Below are 25,187 nucleotides of genomic sequence, written 5' to 3' on the forward strand. Positions count from 1 at the left end.
ATATATGTAAATGTCTTCATTTTTTTCTTCCTTTTATTGGTCATATATAATTAATCATACATACTATTGTTTTCGTCTTCGCTTAAGTTGTTAAATTGTGTTAACCCTTACATCTAGACACAATATCAATTTGCTTAATTAAATATACACTCGTATATCTGTTATTATCAAACAAAATATAGCATGATTCTAAGACAAAAGCTTTAAGCAACTTCAACTTTTTCGGATAACATCTACATAGAAAAGTGAACGGTAAGTTAATTTAATTATATGTCTGACTCGAAGATATTCGATCTACTAGGCCTCAATCATTTAATAAACCATTTAAAACTGTGTATGTTCTTCATTTTACAAATTCAACTTCGGTTTTATGTTTTAACATTTTCAGTTTAAAATCTAAACCAAGTTTGTAAAGTTTTAACAGTTTTTATTTCACATTTTAGTTCCCTAAAAATGATATGCATATCTTTATATAGGATAATTCATGATAAGTAAATTATTCGGTTAACAACACAGGAAGGCATAACATATCTTAAAATATTTTGAAATATGTTTATTATATGTAATCAATGGTAAGGACAAAACGTATCGAGATATTGTCACGGACAATTCGCTGTATAATCTATACATCACTTCTTCCTTATTTTTTTGTAAAGGCAGAGATATTTCAATAATATTTAGAGAATGATATTTGAAAATTTATAAATCACATTTCTTATGGCATTTATTGAAATAAAACAGATACATGTTACAGACAGATTGTTTTATAGTCAACACCTGTTTCTCTTGAAATCTGACCGCGTCGATATAATAAGGTTTCAGATAAGATGGAGACACATTATGTCTTAACTTCAGTTTATAGAGAGAGGATGATGCGAAATGCTGTGTCTTTTAATTATATTTCTTAAATAGTCTTAATGATAAAAATATAATGTGTAAGCTTATGTTTATACTTCAACTTGGATTAAAGATTTGAAACCAAAGAATAGGATGAACATGTCAAGGTGTGGTAAATGTCACAGAAAAGAAAATGTACCACTAATGTTGCAACAACAATAAAAGTTAATAATCTGTTTGAGATAGAAACAATGGGAGCGAGGTGGGACATAGTACAGTTTACGATGAAATTCATTTCTTTCAGAGGGAGTCAGTATTTGTTAAAAAAGAAGTCAGTTGTTTTAAAGAATACTGACATGGGCTTATTTTTGTACTTCGTTATAATGGCAATACATTAGTTCGTTTAATTAAGGTACATACAAAACATCGTTAATTGAAATTGCTGTGAAAGTGCTTACATGCGATATATAAATATGTACGATGTACGAATTGCGTTCAATATATTCGTAATATCCTCATTTTTACATTTCAGAAGCAATTGTTATTGAAATTGTATCATTTGATTGTGTTTTTATTCCTTTTCAAAACAATGAGAATTCAAATTGGTAATAACGCAACTTTAAGACTGACAACCATTTTCATAACCATGGTAACGCGCCTCAGTCCAAATTTTCATAATGAACTTATTATTAAGCGCATAAAGAAACAACCCTTTTTTATAAACACTTAGAAACACTTAAAAATCCGGGGAAACGTTAGGTTTCACCTGACTTAACGCCCGAAATAGAATAAGATAAATTTCTACTCCACCAGGATAACGCTCCGGCTCACACTGCAACGTAAAAGTCAAGAGTATCAATATCCGCTGGGAAACAGATGCATGCGATGTTTTGTAATAGGAGAGGAATGATACTTTGCCACCCAATACCTAATCGATCTACCTTCAATGCTAACTATTATTCAAAGGTATTCTTTTAATACTTATTTTAAATGATTGCCATTCATGTTGTATAACCAGCTTATATGATTGTATTGAAATATAGTAAATAAGCAGCTTGTTATATTATGAGTTTTGGTAATATTTATACAAAAACTGAACTACCAATTAACTGAAAAGAATAATCCACAAATTAAAAGAATATAATATTTTCACTTTATCATCGACGTTCTTCTGTTGCATTTAATACAGCTTCTTCGAAGTGACGTTATGCGTGTCATACGGAACAAACGGCCCGAAATAGAATAAGATGAGTTTCTACTCCACCAGAATAACGCTCCGGCTCAAACTGCTACGTCCACACAATTAGAAATAAATCTTCTGGGGAGTTGAGCTTATTAAGCATCCGCCCGTTTCACCTGACTTCGCGCCTTTTGATTTTGTTATAATTCCTACGATCGAAAAGCATTTAAAATGTTATAAATTTGAATCATTTAAACAGCAGTATCCCCAAGTGTTGTACGAAACCATATTTAATCAGTGGATTATCGACATCAGAGATGTATTGAATTTAACTGAAGCTATTTCGACAAGTAGTGAGTGTTGCACGACACGTCATTTCTTGTACAAGTGTAAATTAAATTGTTGTTTCCGTCCATTTGATTTTTATGAATTATGATTGCTTAACAAAAATATAAGCACAGTCAACGGTTATATTGATCGCCCCTCGTATTTTGAGCGTTACTATTCTTTTACGTGGTTAACACTTTAACATTGTAAAACAAAAATAGAAAAATTGGTTAACACATCAATATCACATGTCGTGTTTTCTACTCTGCAAAAACAATAAGAATATAATTTAACAGTATTCTAATATTTTTCAGATGCCTTACTGTTTATTGACAGTTCTGTTTTTGGTCACAAAATGCACTGGTGGGTATTTTCCTGTTAAATTTTTCTTAAGACCAGTGATTATGTAATCCTAAATTTAAGGATTAAATTCTCTGTTATTTTTTTTTTAAAATAAGGACTAATTTGGTTGTTTTTGACTTGAACAAGCTATTGCTTGTTGTGATCAATGGGTAATTTGCCCGCGTAGGATGCGAGAGTTCTGAGGTTCAAATGCAAGTATGAGCAACTTATTTTCTTAAGTTAGTAAACGATTCGTCACGGAATGCAAAGACAAAGTACCTTGGTGTAAATAACAATGAAAATGTACTTAGAATGATTTGCTAATGCAAGTTTGTCCGACCAAGCATTATTCCGTACATGTATCATATTTAAATTGTTGTAGCCAAACAACTAGATGGTAAAAGTGTTGAACTATACAACTCATTAATATATCTCTGGAGATGTTTTCGAATTAAGTATTTTAGTTGCCCTTAATATGGACACTGGTTTTAGTTTCGGAAGAAATGCATCGAGCACTTGTTTCATAGTGTTACTCTATTAGATGGTAAAAATTGCTTATTTCATATGAATAATAAATGCATTATACTACCTAAAAATAAAAGTAATTAGAAGAGATTTCAAATCATGCCCAGGGTTTGTTATCCTTAACTTGCAACAGTTGATTAATCAGAGTATTTATTTAGTTAAAACTTTTGTCGTTTTAGTAACAACGCAGTTGTTTTGCCAGGAAGGCTGTAAATGTAAATCAAACGGTTACTGCAACGATTGTGAAGTAGGATTTTTCATGCAGAATGAGAAATGTTATCGCTGTACAAAAGGATGCCATGCTTGTTCATCAGCCGATACTTGTGAAGAATGTAATTTTGGGTATTATAAACATAAGAATGACAATAACGTGTTGTGTCACAATTGCACCTTTGGTTGCAAAATGTGTTCATCACCTGATGAGTGCTTCCAATGTAATAATGGGTATTTCAGACATGGTGATTCATGTTCAAAATGTGCGACGGGATGCAAGAATTGCACATCGTTTAATGATTGCTTAACCTGTGATAAAGGACTGTTTCGGAATAGTACATTTTGTCAGAAATGTCCGGAAGGTTCATTTAACTCCGGTTCTATATGTGCATCTTGTCTAGACAATTGTGCAACTTGTTCAATAATAAATGAATGTATCACATGTAAGCGAGGGTTTTTCGGTAAAGTATGTGATAGGAAATGCTCCCCCGGATGCAAGGATGGTATTTGTGAACTCAGAACTGGTAATTGTAGATGCACGGAATTTTATACAGGACCTAGCTGTAATATGTGTATCCCGGGAACATTTGGAAAAGACTGTAATTCAAAATGCACTGACGGATGCTTGACTTGTGATTTTAATGGCAGTTGCACTTTTTGGAATACTGGATTTTTTGGAATGACAGGCAACTGCTCTCCTGGTTGCCTTGATAACAAATGTGACAAATGGACGGGCCGATGCTTACAATGTAAGCCATTTTACAAATGGCCATGCACGCATTGTGTGGACGGAAAATACGGAAAGAACTGCGACATTGATTGTCCGGATAATTGTATTTCATGCTCATCAAAAACTAAGTGCACGAAATGCAAAGATGGGTATTATGGTAGTATTTGTGAACCAAAATGTCTAAAAGGAAACTGTTCTAAAATCTGCAGTCCTGGTTATTATGGCACTGATTGTAAAATGAATTGTTTGAAAAACTGCATACTTTGCAAATCAGATGCGGAATGCCAATCATGTAAAGATGGACTTTGGGGTCGAAAATGTGAATATAATTGTTCAAAAAAATGTTTGAATAAACAGTGTCATATGGATCAATCATGTTTTTCATGTGTTTCAGGATTTCACGGAAAATATTGTAACATTACATGTCCTCGAAACTGTTTAGATTCATGTGATATGGCAGGTAATTGCAACAACTGCAAAATAGGATATTATGGCAAACATTGCACCAAGAAATGTCCATATTACTGTAAAGACAATTATTGCTTTATGAATGGAAACTGTGCAAAATGTTCTAGTGGGTTTTATGGCCCTCAATGTAATGAAAGGTGTTACTCACATTGCTTTGAATGTACGAATGGAACCATCTGTGATTCATGCCCGGTTGGTTTCTTTGGTATTACATGTAGCGAGCAATGTGGTTACTGTAAGGATGATACATCTTGCGACATAAAAACTGGTAACTGTAAACAGTGCACAGACAAAATGTATGGAAGTAAATGCGAGTTTCAAAACTGCCTTTCGAATTGCTTAAATGATTCATGCAATGTAAAGAGCGGTTTGTGCGACTTAGGATGCAAACAAGGTTATTGGGGAAACTATTGTAATAATACATGTTCCAGTAAATGCTTGAATGGCACATGCAATAAGGAGAATGGGATTTGCATTAGCGGCTGTATTGATGACAAGTGTGACTGTTCAAAGAATTGTATTTGTGGTAAGTCAGGGCAGTGTAATGGTTGTTGCAATTATCCATTTATTGGCCACCATATGAACAGAACTGTAGCAAAAACTGTTTAAGTTTAACTTGCCATTCTGTAACAGAAAAATGTAATAAAGGATGCAAACAGGGATACTTAGCAAACAAATGCGACAGTACGTGCAGAAGATTTTTTTCTAATTAACCATGCGATAGAGTAATAGGCTCATGTGATTCCTGAAATACTTAGCATAGTGTATCCGAAACTGTTAACAGGTTCTAGAGATTCAATTGAAAGTCTGATATCTGTACCTAGAAGAGAAATAATAATATGATGTGTAAGTTGTGTTTCTTTGATTCAATAACATACCAGAAAGAAGATTTGTGGTTAATATATATCATCTGTATGAGTTAATTTAAAGGTTTATCTTTATTTTTTGTTATTTTTACAGATCATGAAGACGGATTTTCAACTAGCCTATTAAAACCTATACATAAAGTTTTGATGATTGTTATGCTTCTTATTCTGATAATAATGGCTGGCTTGATATGGATATTTGTTCGTAAAAGGTATAAGTTACATAATTATTGTTATCCTGAAAAATATACATTACATATGCTCTTAAAAGTGATTGAATCCTAGTTAATGATGAGGGAGATACAAAACCATTTCGTGTGTTAAACCAATAAAACTTAAGTGTTCTTGGTTTTTCGTTACATCTAATGTGCATTATGCTTCGTTTTGAACTATTTTTATGTAATACTATGTTTTCTACACATTTCTTTTTTTTTCATATATTATATCACAAATCTAGATAGATAAATAGGAAAATAAGCCAAATGTAATTAATGTTGTTATCGGAAGCTTCATTGTTGTTTCAGGTATATACATCAGAAAAATCGTATAACCAGGAGTTTAGGAGAGTCCATAACTTATAAACAAGCGAGAAGAGCAGAGGAAATGTTACTTTGTGAACGTATAGTATTACTAAAACAATTTAATTGCAATAATATAGCAATAATATATTAAGCAATATAAAAATATATCGCGGACAAGAACAAAATGCGAAAGGAGGAAATTTTTCCAAAATTCTTTATTTAACATCCCGATGTGAATAGAGTTTTTTACATGGCGCTTAAGTAATCATTGTAGAATTAATACACTCTGTTTGTCATTTGTTTTGTACCATGATAAAAATCTTAACTGTAATTCCAACGAAATACTTTGTATAGTGATATTGACCTCTTAATATAGAAAATACATAAGGAACGTAATATTATGTTATATGATCTAAAAGGAAATTGGGTCGTATCCAGACTAATTATTATTGGAAAATATTATTTACTAAATAAATATTCTGGTTTGTAAATGTATTTTAAAAAACAGAAGATAAAATGCATTTACAATAAATAATATATTCAACATGATTCAACAAAAAAAAAGAGGTCGACGGACTAACGTATCAAGGTAAAAGAAGAAAATCACTAGCAACAAAATTGAGTGTAATTGCGATTTTTATTTAGGAAACAGTAAAGAATGGTTATGTTGAATTTAATTAAATTTCATGTTTCACCTTTCGTTTTGTTAATATAGATGAGACTAACCGAAGAGAACAAAACAGCCCACAAAGACACGTGTATGCAAATTTAGATGATATTGGGGATGTAGCAATAAATGCCGGTGATTTACCTTCACTGGGAACTGTTAACGGTGCCGAATATGCATTTATTGAGGGAAAACAACTACCCGATATTAATGATGACAGAGAAGACGACATGACTGAGGCTGCTAATATCAATGAAACGGTATATTAGATTTGGATAAAAAAATTTACTAAGAGCTTTGAAAGAATATTGGGAAAAAATAAAACCTTTCTGAACCGACAATCATATTAAACATTAAACATCGATCAGGTACATTATGGGGTTACATTGCACTACTCCTACTTATCTTGGACTCGCCTGGCGAGTCATGCGATAATGTTTCACCAACTCATCCAAATATATTTCCACATTGTACAGTTCATTGTCAAATAGCCTATAAATATTGTTTAAAGTCAAATATTTGAATACAATCATCTCCATTGTACACATAAAAATTAAATAGTTGTTCCATTCAGTTCTGTTACAGCAAGGTGTATTGAAATTTTGTGTTTGTTTGGTCTTTGTTTTTCTGTTATTCTTATTTCAAACATTGTTTAAAGTTTTTGTATCAAAAGCAAAAAACTAGTTAGTTAACATAGCTTTTTAATGAGATATTTATTGCCAATAAATATTGTAAAAATATATTGATACTTGTTAAAATATAATCTAAGACTTGTGATTTATAAAATTTAGGCTAACGACTGTTTATACGCCAATGCAGAATACTATTTGAGAAGAAGAGTCCCAGTTAATCAACTCAAAGCATTTATTAAGAGCAAAACGGATATTGAGTACATAGAAGAATTTATGGTAAAGTTGTAAAATAGCTTTATCTCATGTTTATTTCTCATATCTTTAGGCATATAGTGATTTAGAATCATTATTTTTGTTTTGAATGTATTAAGGGGCATTTATGAACTAAATGCGTGTACCATTATTTGAGTTTAGCTAAGAAAGAAAATAAATTTATTTTTTAAAACTTTTTATTTTTTGAAATGCATAGAACACATTATAAACAGTTTCTTTTATTTTAAGAAAGTTAACGTAATACAAAATGCCAATACATATTTTTTTGTTCATATCCATAGTCAATTTTCATTGACATGCAAAAGAGTGTTAAGTTTCATTTTAATAAAAATATTATTATTATCATTGCTGCACAGCAAAATAATGAATAGATTTCAGTAGCACAAAGAGGAAGTTAAATGATAATTGTAGATACCACACTTCCTTTCGCGTGTCCTTTGCTTTAAAACAGGAAACAGAAAAGCAGGAAATGTATTGTTTTAGACAATGCTGACTCTATATTATTTATTAACACATCTTTGACTAAGCTATATATTGAATAACATTTATTTCCCGCTATCTTTTAACGTCATTCTGAATACCAGTTGAGTCAGACATAGTTTCATACCATTTGAAGTACAGAAATATTTATATATCAAAATAGTTACATTTGTACTTTCAGAGTTTACCGCATGGACTCATTAAACCGTTCCATGACTCACAGAAGGCAGAAAACGTATTGAAAAATCGATATAAAGATATTTACCCTTGTAAGTTAACATACAAATATATCAAATTAAGACAATCTGAAATTACAATATTGAGCCAGCTATGTGTTATAGAAGTTTTTATTGATAATAATTAATGTTGTTTGCCTTACTAGCGGAATTTTTTACATTATCAAAGTAGTTTACATTCTGTTTAAATGCATACAAATGACAAATTTAGTGGAGGTGTTGTAACCTTTCTTTTCACGTCCTGTTTTTTGTCCTATTCTAAAAGAAACAAAGCATTAGAATCATTCATTTTGCTTTCATATTGGTTAAAATTCATTATATCATTGATCAAATTATGGTAAATGTGTAAATCTTCTTTAATCTCAATTTATTTTCGATGAAATGTGTCTAAGTAACAAAGTCCCTAATTTTTAAGACTTATGCCGCTATTTATTACATTGAACTACAGTTCTTACTATATAGAACGACTTTACTTTCAGATGCTTGTATGAAAACAAAATATATATGAAAAACAATACAATGTGTGGTTACTTTCATATAGTATTTTTGAATTCTTCTAAAAAATCTTTTCTAATTTTACGGATAATATCACTTATTTTGTAAAGACAAAACATGTCCGTTGTCTTTGCTTCGTCAAATCTCTTTTATTTCTATGATTTGTATGTCAATTTTTTAAACAGTCTTCTTTTTATATCGTCTGTAAATCAACGTAAATGGCCTCTCAGTTAAAACTTTTCAGTACTTACCACTTTATCCGCTAGTGACTGATTACTAATTCCACATGATATCTAAACTAGTATTGAAAGACATATGACCATTTGTAAACAGGCCAGAGAACAATTGTCACATAGAAATAGAACAAGCGATCAACTGATACTGATATTATGCTTTCCCTTTTGACGTGCGGAAAATAGGCTTGCTCGCATAATATTTGCATAAGCTAAACCGCACCATGCAGTTTTCATGGAATCAGGCAGCAGAGACATGTGATTAAATACCGCATTGTATGATCATTTGTTTCAGATGACAACAAAAGAGTTATTCTTAACGACAGAGAATCAGACTACATCAATGCCAGCTATATAGACGTAAGTCAGGCCGTTTAAAACATATTTTCGTTTAAACATTCCACTTCTTTATATTTATATGCAACTCGATATAAAAAATGAATTACATATGATGCGATTCCGTATAATTTGCTGTCTTATCTCAAAGCTCTAGGTCGTTAAACTAACGACTTAATGCGTTTTTGTTTTGAGAAGTTGTACTTATATTAATTTGGTAAAGGAATAATTTATTCATACTTCATACCTATACGGACTATTTAATGTGGTGAGGATTTGCTACATTTTTTTATTAATTCTATAATCATCAGTAAGAAATTTTGATTTCTCGACATTATATATAAAATTATAGGGTTTAACAGACCAATCAATTACGTCTATTATATTTATTTGGAGTCAACTACATTCTGTTGTGTTATATGTATTATTAAATCTGTTTTTTGCTTCTAGGGTTATAAAAGACAGAAGGTTTATATAGCATCTTTAGGTAAGTATTTTACAATTCCTTTAAAGGGAAAGACAAGGTTAGAATAAAAACTTGATTTCAGAAAAAGAATACTATAAATAATAAATCTGCAAATTTTCTGCCGCCAAATAATAATATTAAACGAATGATAACAAAATTTAAATCGCTAAATCACCGATTTCTACAAATCAGTAAGCGCGGCCATGTTTGTGTATTGGCCGTATAAAAACAGGTGCGCGTGATGTCATTTCCCAACATCTATAGATTCATGATAAATATAGTTGAATCGTAAGGAAATATTAATGACCAGACAATTTAATTTTCACAGGAGGTGTAGAGGAGATTTTTTATGGTTCAAAATACGTAACAATATCAAAAAATAAATAAATAAAAAATAAAGAAACGTACGGCTAGCCAAAAGTTCTAGCCGTACGTGAGTCACGAACGACTAGCCAGGACGCACTGTACGTATTGTCTAGCCGTACGGCACTTTTCAAAATTATATGGAAGTCGAACGTTATAAAATTGTTGATTTTCATGCTTATCATTTGTTGTTTTATTTGTATGAATTATTAAATCATTTTTGTTAATTTTAAGCACATGGATCGAATAAAAAATGATCGGAGTGGAATAAATGAATAAAAAGAACATTGAATGAAAAAAAAAACGGTGAAATGCAAAAATAATTATATAATTTTCAAAACAGTAGATAAATATCGAACATAAAAGCACAGTCAATCAATTAATCAGCCTTTATTAAAACCTATCCAGGGACTGACAATAGAATTTTAGAATGCCTTTCACGGAACATGCAAACTTTCCTTGATGGACAAACTTCTATACAGTACCGTCGGTAATTGTCGCAATTATCAAGAGCCTAACAACAATCATTTTCAGTGTTTGTTGTTTTTTTTTTTCATATAAAAGGTGTCGAAAATTAAACTTAATGAAACAAAAAAGGATTATTATCAAAATTTTGTAAACTATTTCAATTGGTGTAAATGCAAGCAAAGGATTTTTTTTCTCGACATCTTGCGATGACAAAGATCGATATATATAGCGATCAAGGCGATTAATCTCTAAAAAGTTAACATCCAAAGACAATTAATGCTGTTTCTTGGTTAAAATCCTCGCTTAAAGTCATAAAATAACATATATGCATTTTCGACTTCCATAAAATTTTGAAAAGTGCCGTACGGCTAGCCAATACAGCGTGTCCTTGCTAGTCGTACGTGACTCACGTACGGCTAAAACTTTTGGCTAGCCGTACGGGCCCGTACGCTAGCCACTTCCATTATAAAAACCCTACTAAAACGTGTTCTTAATAGTACATATAATTAAATTTTTGCAGTTTGATTCTGACTTTCAAATTTAAAGGTGTGAACATATGTTATAATTGATGTACACATTTCAAAAATATAAGCAACTCTTTTGAAAAGTAAATTGTTAACATGTCTGTCAACGTATGATGCTGCGCATCGTAATCGTAGCCTAATATTAACTGCAGGCAAATCATTTTTATTGGCTGCTCAAAAGTCTAATTTGCATAATTTATTCACACAATTGCTGGTTTTTACTACTTATGTCTAATACTGCGCATTGTCCATTTTAATTGTTCCTAATTTGCACCAAATGCTCCTGTCACACTGTGTACTGACGATTTTTATTGCTCCTTGTATGCCTCTGTGCCGACAGACCTTTTGATCATGCACAATGTTGCCCTGATTGGTTAATCACCCTTGTCAAATATTCTAATGACGAAATAGACATCTATTTTTTTACGCTTCATCAGTGAACTGAATGACCTTAGGGGGAATTAGGTTCCACACCTGTCAAATTATACTGTAGTAAATTACAGCACGTCATAAAATAGCAACACATTTTTTTCAGTTACCAATAATCATTTTAAATATTAAGTAGATTTATGATTTTTTTGTTTTATTGGATTAAATTTACGGTAGTAGAAATGCGTATCTGTCGGGGAAAGGAATTTGGTAAGTAGATATATATTGGATTTAGTTGATATTTTACCTGAAAAAAAGATACATGACCGGCGATGTACCCTATTTGGACAGCTTGTCTAGCGAAAATTAAGTACAAAATAAAAGGATATATCGTCAATTTGAAGAAGTTTCTCATAGTACCCAATTTAAATTTATGGTTTATCTTTGAAAATTAATAATAATTAATGTCGCGGCGTCTTCAATTAATTAATTAAAGCAATTCAGTTCCATATGATGTTTTCATAAATAATATATAATGTACGCAATAAAATTAATAAGTTCTTCATCAAGATATATTTCAGTTGTACCAGCGTGTACACCTATACCGGAAGTGGGTATTACACGTCACAATCTCGGTCTCGTCTGTCTCGCGAGAATGACAGAACGCCAAAATGGCGGCGCCCATGAACTTATTTCTCAAGTAAAAAATAGTGTCTTAAAACACGAATTTCTCTCTTATAGGGTTGATGTCAATAGGAAAACTGTCATGGTTCCTCTTTTTAAATGATGAATATTTATATTAGACAGACATCAATCCATCCATTCCTATTCCTTTAAACCATTATTGAAAGTCATATAAGAAAACTCTAGAGTAAAATTACGATAATTTGAAACCTTACTCTGTTCAATGTGTTATTGTCTTGCCTGCTTTAGATTTTGGAACATGTCACTCTAATTTATCTGGGTTTTAAAAAAGTAGAAAAATGTACTGCCAACAGTTTATAGCCTTGACATACTGTCCGGTCCAGTCATACTAATTTTTGTGATTATCAACCTTGAAATAATCTAAGTAGTGTACATAAACCATAAACAGTTTTGTAATAATAGTTGGAAATTCGAGTATATTCCAGTGTTGCATATTAACGTAGTATCTTATTAAAGTGGTCATTAATTACATAATGTTACAGCACATAATGTATCGAGAAGGATTTCAATTATATAACATAAATAATTTACAGGACCAACAGTTAAGCAAATGGGAGCTGATTTTGGTGTATTCTGGAATATGGTTTGGCAAGAAAGAGTTTGTAAAATAGTCATGCTGACAAATCTAGAAGAACTTGGGGTACGTTATAACACTTTTCATACCCTTAAGTTGTTTTCTTTGATTTATTTGCACATTGTATATATGCTTGTAATATATTTAACAGAACAAGGTAGTTGAAAGGGTTGATTTACATTATAATTTGGATCATTGTAACAGAAAAGCGTGTATAATATGTTTTATTTATGTTTGTCAGAGCATGTTATATTTATATAAATGTAGTAAAATGTATAAACATTTAATTACATGACATTAAATTAACTCTTTTGGCTTTATTGCGCTGTAATGTTGAAGTTATTTTATTGACTAAATTCTAACACAGGTTCAGAAATGTGACAAATACTGGCCGGATAAAGATGTATGCATCATGTATGAAGACGTGAAAGTAAAATGCCAGTCTGAGGAGATATATCCTTGTTTCACAGTCAGGATTTTCTCTGTTGAGGTATATTTATAAGATGTTTAGTCGGCTTAATTCAAAAAACGAAACAATAATATTTAATACTTACAGAAGTAAAGAAAACATGGAAAATGTAGAAGTCTATGTCACTCGAGACAAAAGAAATAAAATAAAAATGTGAAAACTGTTCATTCAGTTTTATTTAATCTGTTCATAAGAGGTCATGTAAAGTGCAAAATCTCTTACAGATTTTTTAAAGAACGCATTGTTTACAGAATGGTCATATCACAGTAGTTCGTGGAATTGTCTTTATTTGAAAACAAGGTACGAGTAACATTAGCAAAATAAACAAAATATAAGAAAATATATCTGAACGAAAATACAAATAGGAGATTATTGAATGCAATTATATGTTAGAAATGGATGGCTTAATTTCTTACAGAAATCCGAAAAGAGAATACTTTATCAGATGCATTTCACAGCCTGGCCAGACAAGGGTACACCGCGGGATGTCCATAGCATGATCGAGTTTTGGGAGAAATTGACAAGAATACCTCGATTTGAACTGGGACCAATAGTTGTCCATTGCAGGTTTGGTTTCTATACTTTGTCATATTAAAACTGAAATATAATAAATAAAAAACTATTATCTTGCATTGAATATGGTTTGGAACACATTTTAACCTGTTTTACATTTTGTACAGCTAAACCACAATGATAAGAATATTGTAAAACATGTACTATAGCTGTTTGTGTTTCTTAGCAATTTCAGGAAACTACAAATTTGTGAGTACAGGTTTAGAAATGATTGTCACTCATGTACTTTCTTTCCAGTGCCGGTGTGGGACGAACAGGGACATTTCTTGCATTAGATATATTAGCCAATGAGGGAGTTGCTGAGGGGACCGTGGACATATTTGCTTGTGTCAGAAACTTAAGAGAAGATCGAGTTAATTTAGTACAGACAGAGGTAGGTTTTAATTAAACTATCCAGAAACAAGAAACAAAGAAAAATAATATCAAGATTTAGAAAACGCCTCGTTTACATTTTCTCGTGTAATTGGCTACAATTTTACATTAAAACACGAAAGGTTTTATGGTTCGTTTCACCGTTTCATGTAATGTGTGTGTCAATTTAAGCATAAAAAGTTACGAAAACTATTTATAAGTAATGAACATTCTGTATTTTTTATGGATTTTTTTTAAATTTTAAATTGAAGCGCAGTAGTGACAAATCCAAAAACGAATATCACATTATTGTATTTGAATTTAACATCAATAAATACATTACAGCAGTTGCAGCTTAATTGCGGAATCATTTTATAGGAATAACTTGTCAGACATTGAATTACAGCCACTCACAGAGATTATTCATATTGAATGTGCTGACGGATCAACACTTCCATATTTAGGATACATTCAAGCAGATATCAGTATACCGAATGGAATTCCAGAGTCCAAGAATCACACTTGTTTATTTTTGATTGTACCGGATACTAATTATTCAGCTAGAACACCAGTCATTTTAGGAACCAACATTTTAGACATACTTCTAAAGGAATGTAAGGACAATTTTGGAGACCAATTTTTACAGAGAAGCAAACTGTATATACCATGGTATTTGTGTTTCAGAACCATTGAGCTTAGAAAGAGAAAACTGCAACATAACAAAAACAGAATCGCCATTGTAAGAAGTGCCGCACCCTATAAAGTATTGATAAGGCCAAATGAGACCATCACCATTGATGTTTATACTGATAAAGAGATAGATCATCCCGTGACAAATGCCATTTTTCAGGAAACTGAGGATGCTTCTATACCAGAATTCATAGATGTCACACCAGCATTAGTCAAGTATGAATATGGGAATAACCATTGTATGAAGATTACCTTATCGAATCTTACAACCAACACGGCTACAATTTCACCTAAAGAGATGATTTGCGAATTACAACCAGTTAACATTACAGATGAAGCATTACACAAATTGGAAGGTGAAGAGTTAGACAGAGCAAGAGCCAGAATAGTATTAGAATTGAATCTGGACAATAACAACTCATTGACAGATGAACAAAGAACAAGACTACGACAACTTTTAATGACACATAGGGATATATTTTCAACTTCCGACATAGACATAGGACAGTGTAACAGGGTGAGACATAGAATTGATCTATTAGACTCTACACCATTCAAGCAACGACATAGAAGGATTCCACCATCAATGATAAATGAAGTAAGGCAACATCTAGAACAACTATTGGCATGTGGTATTATTAGACCTTCAAAATCACCCTTTGCTTCAAATATTGTGCTAGTTAGGAAGAAATCTGGAAAGTTAAGGCTATGTGTTGACTACAGGATGCTCAATGAAAGAACCATTAAAGACTCCTATGCATTGCCAGAATAGAAGAGATCTTTGATTGTCTACATGGAGCCAAATATTTTTCAACCATCGACATGAAATCAGGATATCATCAGATAGAAGTGGAAGAAGAACATAAAGAAAGAACATGCTTTACAGTAGGGCCGTTAGGATTGTGGGAATTCAACAAAATGCCGTTCGGATTAACTAACTCACCAGCAACTTATCAACGCTTAATGGAGGAATGTCTTGGAGATCTTAACCTGAAAATCTGTGTCATCTATTTAGACGATTTAATCATCTTCAGCGACTCTTACGAACGAAAGATTGGATATCATACTCACTCGCCTGAAGTCATGCAACCTGAAACTAGCTTCCGAAAAATGTGAATTCTTCAAACAACGAGTCAAATTTCTAGGTCATGTAGTCAGCAGTGAAGGCATAGAAACAGATCCAGACAAAATCCAGAAAGTACGTGATTGGCCAACACCGAATAATTCAGAGGAGCTACATTCTTTCCTTTCATTTGCCAGCTATTACAGAAGATTCATTGAAGGATTCAGCAAAATCACCAGACCACTAGCAGAACTTATACCCCACAACACTTCAAAGAGAGGATGCAAGAAAAAGGCAACTAAACCATGGAATTGGACAAAGAGAGAGCAAGACATATTTGAAGAGCTGAAGATAACATTATCATCCCCACCTATATTGGCATATCCGGATTTCTCCAAACCCTTTGAGCTACACACGGATGCCTCGACAATAGGACTTGGTGCGATACTATACCAACAACAAGGAGAACATAAAAGAGTTATTTCATATGCTTCAAGATCACTTTCGAAATCGGAAAAGAATTACTCAGCTTATAAACTAGAATTTTTGGCATTAAAATGGGCAGTAACTGAGAAATTTAAAGATTATTTGACTGGAAATCATTTCACCATATATACAGACAACAATCCTTTGACTTATGTGCTGACTTCAGCTAAATTGGATGCAACCGGTCAAAGATGGGCAGCAGCGCTTGGAGAATTTGACTTCGAGATACACTATCGACCTGGAATGAAAAATACAGATGCTGACGCCATGAGCAGATATCCTACAGATACAACCATTCAAGATCAGGAAGAAAGAACAACCATAGATAACAGCATGGTGAGAGCAATATGTGGTGTAATAAGTATTCCATATGCAGAGACTCAAACAATGAATGTCAACATCATAGATGCAACAGAAGACCCCAGTCAACCAATGGCCCAGATTGAGATGAGAGAAATAAGGAAGAAGCAAAGAGAAGACCCTTTACTAGACAGATGGAGAATAGCAGTGATAGATAAGACCATTCCAGATAAATGTTTTGATAAGAAAGACCAGATTATGAAGAAGAATTTCAACCACTTAAAGATCAAAAGAGGAATCCTATTTAGAGAAACAACTGAAGATGACAACAAGAAAGAGCAACTATGCATACCAGATGTTTATAAAGAAGAAATTTTACATGGATTACATACTGATGTAGGACATCCAGGAAAAGAAAGAACCAGAAGATTGATCCAAGAAAGATTTTACTGGCCTGGAATGACAGCAGATATTGATAGTTTTGTTTCAAAATGTGACAGATGCCTGAGAAGTAAAAGTCAAACCAACACAAGAGCTCCACTTGTTAATGTTCATACAACCTATCCACTGGAATTAGTTTGTTTTGACTATCTGACACTGGAATCATCAAAAGGAGGATATGGAAACATACTTGTCATAACGGATCATTTTACTAAATTCGCATTAGCTATTCCAACAAAGAATCAGACTGCCAAAACTACTGCCGAAACTTTCTACAATCACTTCATCATTCATTACGGAATTCCGACAAGACTTCATTCAGATCAAGGAGCTAACTTCGAATCTCAACTTGTAAAAGAACTTTGTGAAATCACCAACATTAAGAAATCTCATACTTCAATTTACCACCCACAAGGTAATTCCGGACCAGAGCGGTTCAATAGAACGCTTTTGGATATGCTAGGGACTCTCGAAAACTCACAGAAAAGCGATTGGAAGAAGTACATCAACTCACTAGTATTCGCATACAACTGTACCCCACATGAGACAACCAAAGTATCACCATATGAGCTTATGTTCGGCAGGAAACCAAAACTTCCCATTGATATAACTTTTGAACAAGCTAAAGAAGATAAAACTATCAACAAAACAACTCAGGAATATATAGAAGACTTAAAAGAAAGAATGAATAGAAGTAAGGAGATTGTACAGAAACACATGGATTTGGCAAAAGCGAAACAGAAGAAATACTATGATAGGAAAGTTAGAGGTGCAAAGATTGAGATAGGAGATTTTGTTTTAGTGAAGATTTTGGCTCATAAAGAAGGAAAACACAAGTTAGCTGACAAGTTCGAAGAAGACATTTATAAAGTTATTGATCAACCAAGAAAAGACATTCCAGTGTATTTAGTCAAATCAAACAACGGCAAAGAACGCACACTACACAGAAATCATCTATTCCTAGTTGAATACCAAGAAGAAACAAATGAGAACATAGAAGAGGTGAATGAGACAGAAGAGAGAGAATCTGCAGAGGAGAAAGATAGAGATAAAGGGGATGCATCCGGACAGAAAACATGTGACGTCACAGACTCAGAAGATTCAGATGATGAAATTGATGATATATTTGTTTCACAAACAAAAATAGATGGGGACGCCTATCAGTCAAGATGTAATCATACTGAAAGTGAGAAAGAATCGGAAGTAGATACAGAAGTACCTTTCATTGATACAAATGTTGAAGAAACAGGCGTAATCAAAGACAGCGTACAAGTAATAGAAGAACCTGCAGTAGTTACTGAACCAAACGATTCTAAAGAAGCAGAATCACTGGTTGAAGAAGAGAAAATAGAGGAGGAGAGAGATGTTCAAACTGACCATCTAGAACAACTTCACCTAATAGAAGAAGATTCAGATATAACCTGTAGTGTAGAGACAGAAGATGAAACCAACATTCAAGAACGTTTAACTGAAAGTAGGACAGATGAAACTATGACAGAAGAAAATACATGTAGAGAAGATAGAACATTACAAGACATAGACAGAGAGACAGTAAAGAAGCAGGAGACAGAAGGAATTGGAGTGAAGAAACGAAAGCGACAGTTACCACCAGAACCGACTAGAAAATCAGAGAGAACGAAGAGAGTACCAGACAAATACAAAGACTATCATATGCATAGCATTATTAACACTAGACCACAGTATGATCACAGATTACAAGCATTGGAATCTATGATTGCTTCAGGTGTGTTGAAGAATATAGAAATAGACACTGCAAGGAAAATTGTTGATGTTATTATGAAATAAATGCTATATTGAATTGATATTGAATTGAAAATTGTACTTTACTGTACCAATAAATACAAATTTGAGATAACTAAATGTGTTTTAATATTGATTTATTGCGAGGACGCATATGTTCCAAAGAAGGGGCGAGAAGAGAGAAGTTGAGCATATTTTTTGCAGGAAATATGATTATTGATCATAATTCGCGACATGACGCATATGTTTTTTTCGCAATAAGTATGATTATTTTGTTGCTTTGAAATTGTTTTTTCGCGACGTTATATGCTAGCACGTTGATCGCGATATTTGCGAGAGAAAATTGATGTCGTTTTGAGACACTATGCAAACATACTGATTTTATATGCTTTAAATTAAAACCATTTTTTTGTATTGAAATGTATATTGTTTAAAAATACAGCATTGTATTTTTGATGCTGTTACAATGATATGATGTATAGTTATTTTATGGAAGGACAAACATTTTGTTCATAATTGTAGGATAACCTTTATAAAGGGGAATGTTTGCTTCCATGAAATGTTGCTAAATATATTTTAACTGACAGACTATTTGACATTACTATTTGACATGACAATGACATTTGACATGACAATGACGGGACGTCATTTTCTCAAAGCAGGGAAGTGTGTAACCAAAGGGAAATAATCAGTTGTAGTTTATTGATTAAAATCTGTAGGAGTGATTTCCCTTGGCTGTTTTATTAGTTAATCATGCGTGTAATTGTTCCCGCCGTTTTCTGAGTTGTCATCAGTTTTTGGTAGAAGGCAGACATGTTTTTCAGTTGTTTAAAATAATAAATTGGTTATTAATTCTTAAATAGGATTTTGGATTTTGGATTGAGGTTGGTGAAGTTTAATATTGGTTGCTTACTTTGTTTAAGTGAGTTACAAATGAGCTGTGTGTCTAAAGTTTATTAAATAAGATATTCATGTATATTGTACATGATTTGTTTACAATGCATCTGATAATGGCAGCATATTTAAAGTAATATCTATTTGCAGTAATTAATATAAATCACTGTCATTCTCTATTGTGCACATGTTTAATTACAGTATGTTGCAGTAACATCACAAAGATTGAGAGGATTTTTGTATGAGTGTCATTGAGTCCAATCCACAATTGGTATGTATAATTGTACAAGTCATATTATTGTTTTACTATTTTATAAGTTTACTATATTCATTTAATAGGCCACTGGATTGAATTATTTAATATTTAATATAATACAGAAAACAGTACTTGGAATGTCCAGTTATTAATTTAGAAGTAATTAATTGATGTAATGGTTTAATGACTGTTATATTGGCTATTTGATGTGAGATGTTTGTTATAATCATGCTATGACTTAAATTGTATATATTGTGATGTGTGTTAATGATCTCAGTATGTACATGTATTTAGTATTGCTATATTTGTTTGTTTCAGGGCTTGATCTACTTATTGATCTACTTATTGATCTACTTATTGATCTACATATTAATCTTCATATTGATCTACATATTGATATCTTCTTGATACTGATTATATATTGATTGGTGCTTTTACAAGTGCTTGATGTGAAGTTGTGAATGTGATGTGACTTTAACCTCTTGGGTTAAATCTACTTGATCTTTATGTTGATATAGTAATATACTGAGATCATACAATGAATGGACATTTCAATTAAAAGTATTGAACGAACTCAGCCTCGTTGATATTTATTCCTTTACATCTTTAAGGGCATAATTTTAACAAAGGTAACATATATGTTGTTTTTTTTTTCATGATTTAAAAATAAGATTGCATGCAGAGATAATTGTCAGTTTATATTGTTACAATCTGTTTGGTAATATTAACGTTATCATCATTTTAGGAGCAATACAAATTCCTTCACGAGGCTTTGTTACACCTTCTATCTTCTGACACATCAGTAAAGGCGCTTCTTACAAGCAATGGGGCAGTTGAACGCAATACTCAAGAGTGTACATTGGCTGTTGAAGATATACATGAAATGGTTTAGAGATGTAGTTACATCCAAATAGTTATGTTTAACTATTGACACTAATTCGCTGTGAGATAATAGTCTGTATATAAGAAGCAAAATACTTTATTTTGAGAATGGACAATCAAATAGCATATGTTTACTACTACAGACTTATTCTGTAGTGTTTTTCTGTAAATTTAGCAGGTAAAATAAATATGATATTATGATCGGATTCATGAATATTGTAAAGTAGAAATCAATTTTTGATCTTGTTTGTCATGAATTGCATTAGGTAATTTATATTCTAACCATATCAAATTTTAAATTATAATTTGCTTTTCGTATCAAAATTAATAAGTTCCTACACGGTGTGAATAAATCTAAGGATCTATTATGCTAAAATGCTTTAAGAAATGAACAAATAAATGCGACCAGTAATAGGGAATAAGTACATAGTTGTTGCATTCATCTTTTCAAACTAGACATATTAGGAAAGATTTTCCTAGATAACAATACAATTACCAATTTAAAGTATTTTAGTTCCCATATATGAGCATAATAATGAGCAATATTGAATGATTTTATTTGCCGGACATGTCAACATTTGCTTCTTGTAAATTGCTTAACATTTGTAAATATAATGCTTGTGTTCTTTTGTTAAGTAAAATGAGTTATTTTTACATAAATTACTATGTTTTACGCTATTTTAGATATTTTAATTACTTTCATTACGTCACAACATGATCATTTGCTATAATCTTATTTTATCTTTGAGTTTCTTATAATCATACTTGTTTTGACTTTTTATTTCAAACCATATTAGAGGGCTGAGTACATGCTTTGTAAATTTGTAAAAATAATAATTCTATCGCTTTGAAATAAACTAACCAATAACCCAATTTGCTGATTTTACTCTTATAATCCACATTTGCTATTCTCAATCAGTTATTTTGTTTTTTATTCGTCCGAGTCTCAAATTATTTTGAATAAAACGCATGATTGTGCGGAATAAGCGAGTCGTCAGAAAAAAAAGTACATTAAAACATTCACATACGGACACTGCAAGACCAATTTTAAATTTATTTTGTTGTTGCAAAGCATTTTTATTTACATTTTCTTCAAGCGCAAAAACAGTGTTTTCTGAATTACGTATACAAACAATGACCTGTACAACTGACTGTAAATAACCGAGATTTAATACCGCGGAACCAGGCTAAAATTAAATCATGCGTAAACACATTGTCTCCACCTAAAGATGATTTGTTTTACATTTGGACAAACAACATCGGTGTCAGAGCTGTTGCATTGCTTGGTATAAAACATCGAACTATTTAATCTATCCATTTGTTTACTTTTAGAAACTACAAGCAAGTTTTTTTTGGGCGTAATTTAAATGTATATATCTTTTAAAGTTTTGTCTTTTTGCTTTTGCGATGATTTGGATAGTGCTGTACAGACAAAGGTCTGGCTTCAAAAACTTAAATAACCGCCTTTAAAATGGAAAAGCGAGGTGTCATGACTGTATGATTTATTATTTTGGTAAGATGTGATAATTGGTCTAATTGGTCTGATGCCTGATGTCTTATGAACTATGTTTATTATTGAATATGATGTTTTTGGTCATTTGCTTATAAAACAGTTATCTATCGTTTAATCGGGCTTCAAAGGTATTTGGATAAACGATTACGAATGTGTCAGCACAGAGACACATTGTTTCGAATTCCTGGCACAATACGAAATTGACTTAAGTGTACCCGTCCTGACAGAGTATTCCAGTACGGGCGTCATGGAATTTTCGTGTCGTAAAGCTTTCCAATATTTTTTTAAAAAAAACTGCGCAGATTATATCTGGGTTGTATTTTATTCGCCTTTTCTTAACGTATGCAGCACAGAGTTTACCATTTCTTTGCACCTAGTTTACGCGTATGTAAAACCTCGCTTGCTTACTCTTGTTAGTATTGGTAAAAATTGCAAGGTCTGTTACAAATGGAAATCAAGTTAAAAATATAAACGTATGTAATTGAATACAAATGAAAATAAAAGCCGAACATTTTTTTACTTTTTGTGTTTTAATCAATGTTCTGCTTTAAAAATTTAAAATTTAAATAACCCAATATAAAAACTCCCTCCCCAAATTTCCCCTACTTTAAAAAATTTTAAATTTTTATCTTAAAAATATGTATGCAATCAAAATGATGTAAGCATTAATGATTTCAAGGTAGATAATAACTGCAAATTGTGATACATTGCCCGCTATTTTATGTTTGGTATAACCAGTTTTATTTCCAAGACAATAATTTACAAATATTGTTAAATTTCAGTTATAAACAGAATTATATTTTATACACATTTCATTTGGTAATGACAAAGATTTTAATAAGAAAAATGTTTCTACCAGTATAATCCCTTTGTTTGTATTATTTTTATATGACATGTACAATTTGTTTTATATCACATACCCGTGCCGGTTTTGCGACTCGGTAAAAAAATGGTATAGCACTACTGTGAATATATTTTGAAGAGACATCATTTGCTTAATATAAATTTAATGTAAATACCCGCAAATATTAGCGTAACGAAAGATAAATCTTTTTGTACTTTACACATTATTTTTGGTATGTGATAATAGGATATCATATCAGTGTAGTCATTACTGAATTTATTGAACTCGTTGAATAAAATAATATTTTGCTTACCAAAGGCTCGCATAATATGATTTCATTCAATTAAGTATTGAACATACACTATTCAACCCGTTCAAAAATTCAATACTGAACCTACACTAATAACATAACCTCTATGTATCTGTTGGAAATAATTGTTTTAATATGATAAATTGATTACGTGATCTTAACACACCGATAACATTAAAAACAAACAACTTCTAAAATAAAAATACATCAAGTCTATGTAAATCATCGTGGCAATAAGAAAAACACAATGTTCAAGTGATAACAATCATTAAAAGGAACAAAAGTGCATGTTCCACTCTGCTGCTTTCAACATAATTATACGCCTGTGTAAATGATAAGGAATACAGGTGTTTTATCACTCAATGTGAAAAGAAAATACCAATAACAGATTTGTTCTTGAAAGTTACATTATCAAAGGACTCAAATTAAAATGACTATCAACAGATTTTGTTGTTGATATGACAATTCCGATTAAGTATGCATTTAAAGATTATTCCTACACCTTAAAAATAAAAATAAAATAGAACATTGCCTTTTTAACAACCAATACAAATTATCGAACATAGTCAAATAAAGTGAAGAAAAATATAAAAATATGACATATATAATACTACAATTAGAATAAAGCATGTGAATAAATAACTATGATCAGGAAAGATGTCGGGTATATTATATATTGTACAAGTTTTCAATTATACTTGAATATATTGCAAAGATAATTGTCCGTCCAAATGCACATATTTATGAAAGTGACATGGCAAACATAGTATTCTTAAGGTTATAATTATGATAAAAAGATTCACAAACCAACACAGTTTATCAAAACATGTTTCGCTTAAATGAGCTTTATTAGTTGATATGTTTAATAACAAAGGAAAAACTCAGATCTGCAGCTTGAAAACATGAATTTGCCTTTGCATATTTTAACAAGCATTTCCTTTTTATCATATTTTCATAATTTTATACTTTTAAAAAAATGTTCATTTTAATATTTCTTATTGACAGTGATTGCATGTTTAGCTTCAAAAAAGAAAGAAGTTGTATACATTATAAACTAAAGGATTGTTTTCAATTTAAGGACCGTTAAGTTTAAATATAGCAATGTAAGTTCATTTAAAAATATAAATCAGAAACACAAAATCTTAGAAATATCAATGTAACATAATTAAGAATATTTGTTATTCCATTATAGATGTGGCTTTTTTTTTCAGAAAAAATAGTTATATTGGTTTACCTATTTAAATAAAAATACAGAGAATAAACAATAAAAGAAAATTATTATATATTTACGGATAAAATATTTAGAAATATTTACGAAATATTGATTTTCTTTTTCCGTATTATCAGTGTAAAAATTACCACTTTTCAATGCAGGTAAACATATTTTCCGGTTTTTTATGCTGATGGCCTTCTGTACTAATTTTTTCAAAATTCAACAAATATACGAAATTGACCGCCACTTATGAATTTTATTTTTCGTACCACCCAATAAAAATAAATCCTGTATTTATTAAAAAAAACCTT

At 31.5% G+C, this 25,187-nt stretch overlaps 1 protein-coding gene across 1 annotated transcript; it reads left to right on the top strand.

Annotated features, from left to right (window-relative positions):
* Window positions 1-4,458: 4,458 nt before the first annotated feature.
* On the top strand, window positions 4,459-20,755 carry LOC132756410 (uncharacterized). Its single transcript, XM_060747480.1, has 16 exons — window positions 4,459-5,148; window positions 5,583-5,700; window positions 6,013-6,107; window positions 6,725-6,936; window positions 7,468-7,584; window positions 8,243-8,330; window positions 9,321-9,385; window positions 9,812-9,848; window positions 12,790-12,896; window positions 13,198-13,320; window positions 13,718-13,866; window positions 14,110-14,245; window positions 14,630-15,545; window positions 15,948-19,848; window positions 20,060-20,129; window positions 20,433-20,755. The coding sequence occupies exons 1-14, from the start codon at window positions 4,518-4,520 to the stop codon at window positions 19,007-19,009; spliced, it is 5,856 nt and encodes a 1,951-aa protein (XP_060603463.1). The 5' UTR covers window positions 4,459-4,517; the 3' UTR covers window positions 19,010-19,848; window positions 20,060-20,129; window positions 20,433-20,755.
* The last annotated feature ends 4,432 nt before the right edge of the window (window positions 20,756-25,187 follow it).

The sequence above is a fragment of the Ruditapes philippinarum genome, unplaced genomic scaffold, assembly GCF_026571515.1.
Source record: "Ruditapes philippinarum isolate M1 unplaced genomic scaffold, ASM2657151v2 ctg277_1_1_1_1, whole genome shotgun sequence".
Classification (NCBI taxonomy): domain Eukaryota; kingdom Metazoa; phylum Mollusca; class Bivalvia; order Venerida; family Veneridae; genus Ruditapes; species Ruditapes philippinarum.

Bases quoted from the DNA above. Each gene is read 5' to 3' on its own strand.
- LOC132756410 (XM_060747480.1), top strand. From the start codon at position 4,518: ATGGATCAATCATGTTTTTCATGTGTTTCAGGATTTCACGGAAAATAT. The intron at 5,149-5,582 runs GTAAGTCAGGGC...TTATTTTTACAG, and splicing joins TTCAAAGAATTGTATTTGTG to ATCATGAAGACGGATTTTCA. The intron at 12,897-13,197 runs GTACGTTATAAC...ATTCTAACACAG, and splicing joins CAAATCTAGAAGAACTTGGG to GTTCAGAAATGTGACAAATA.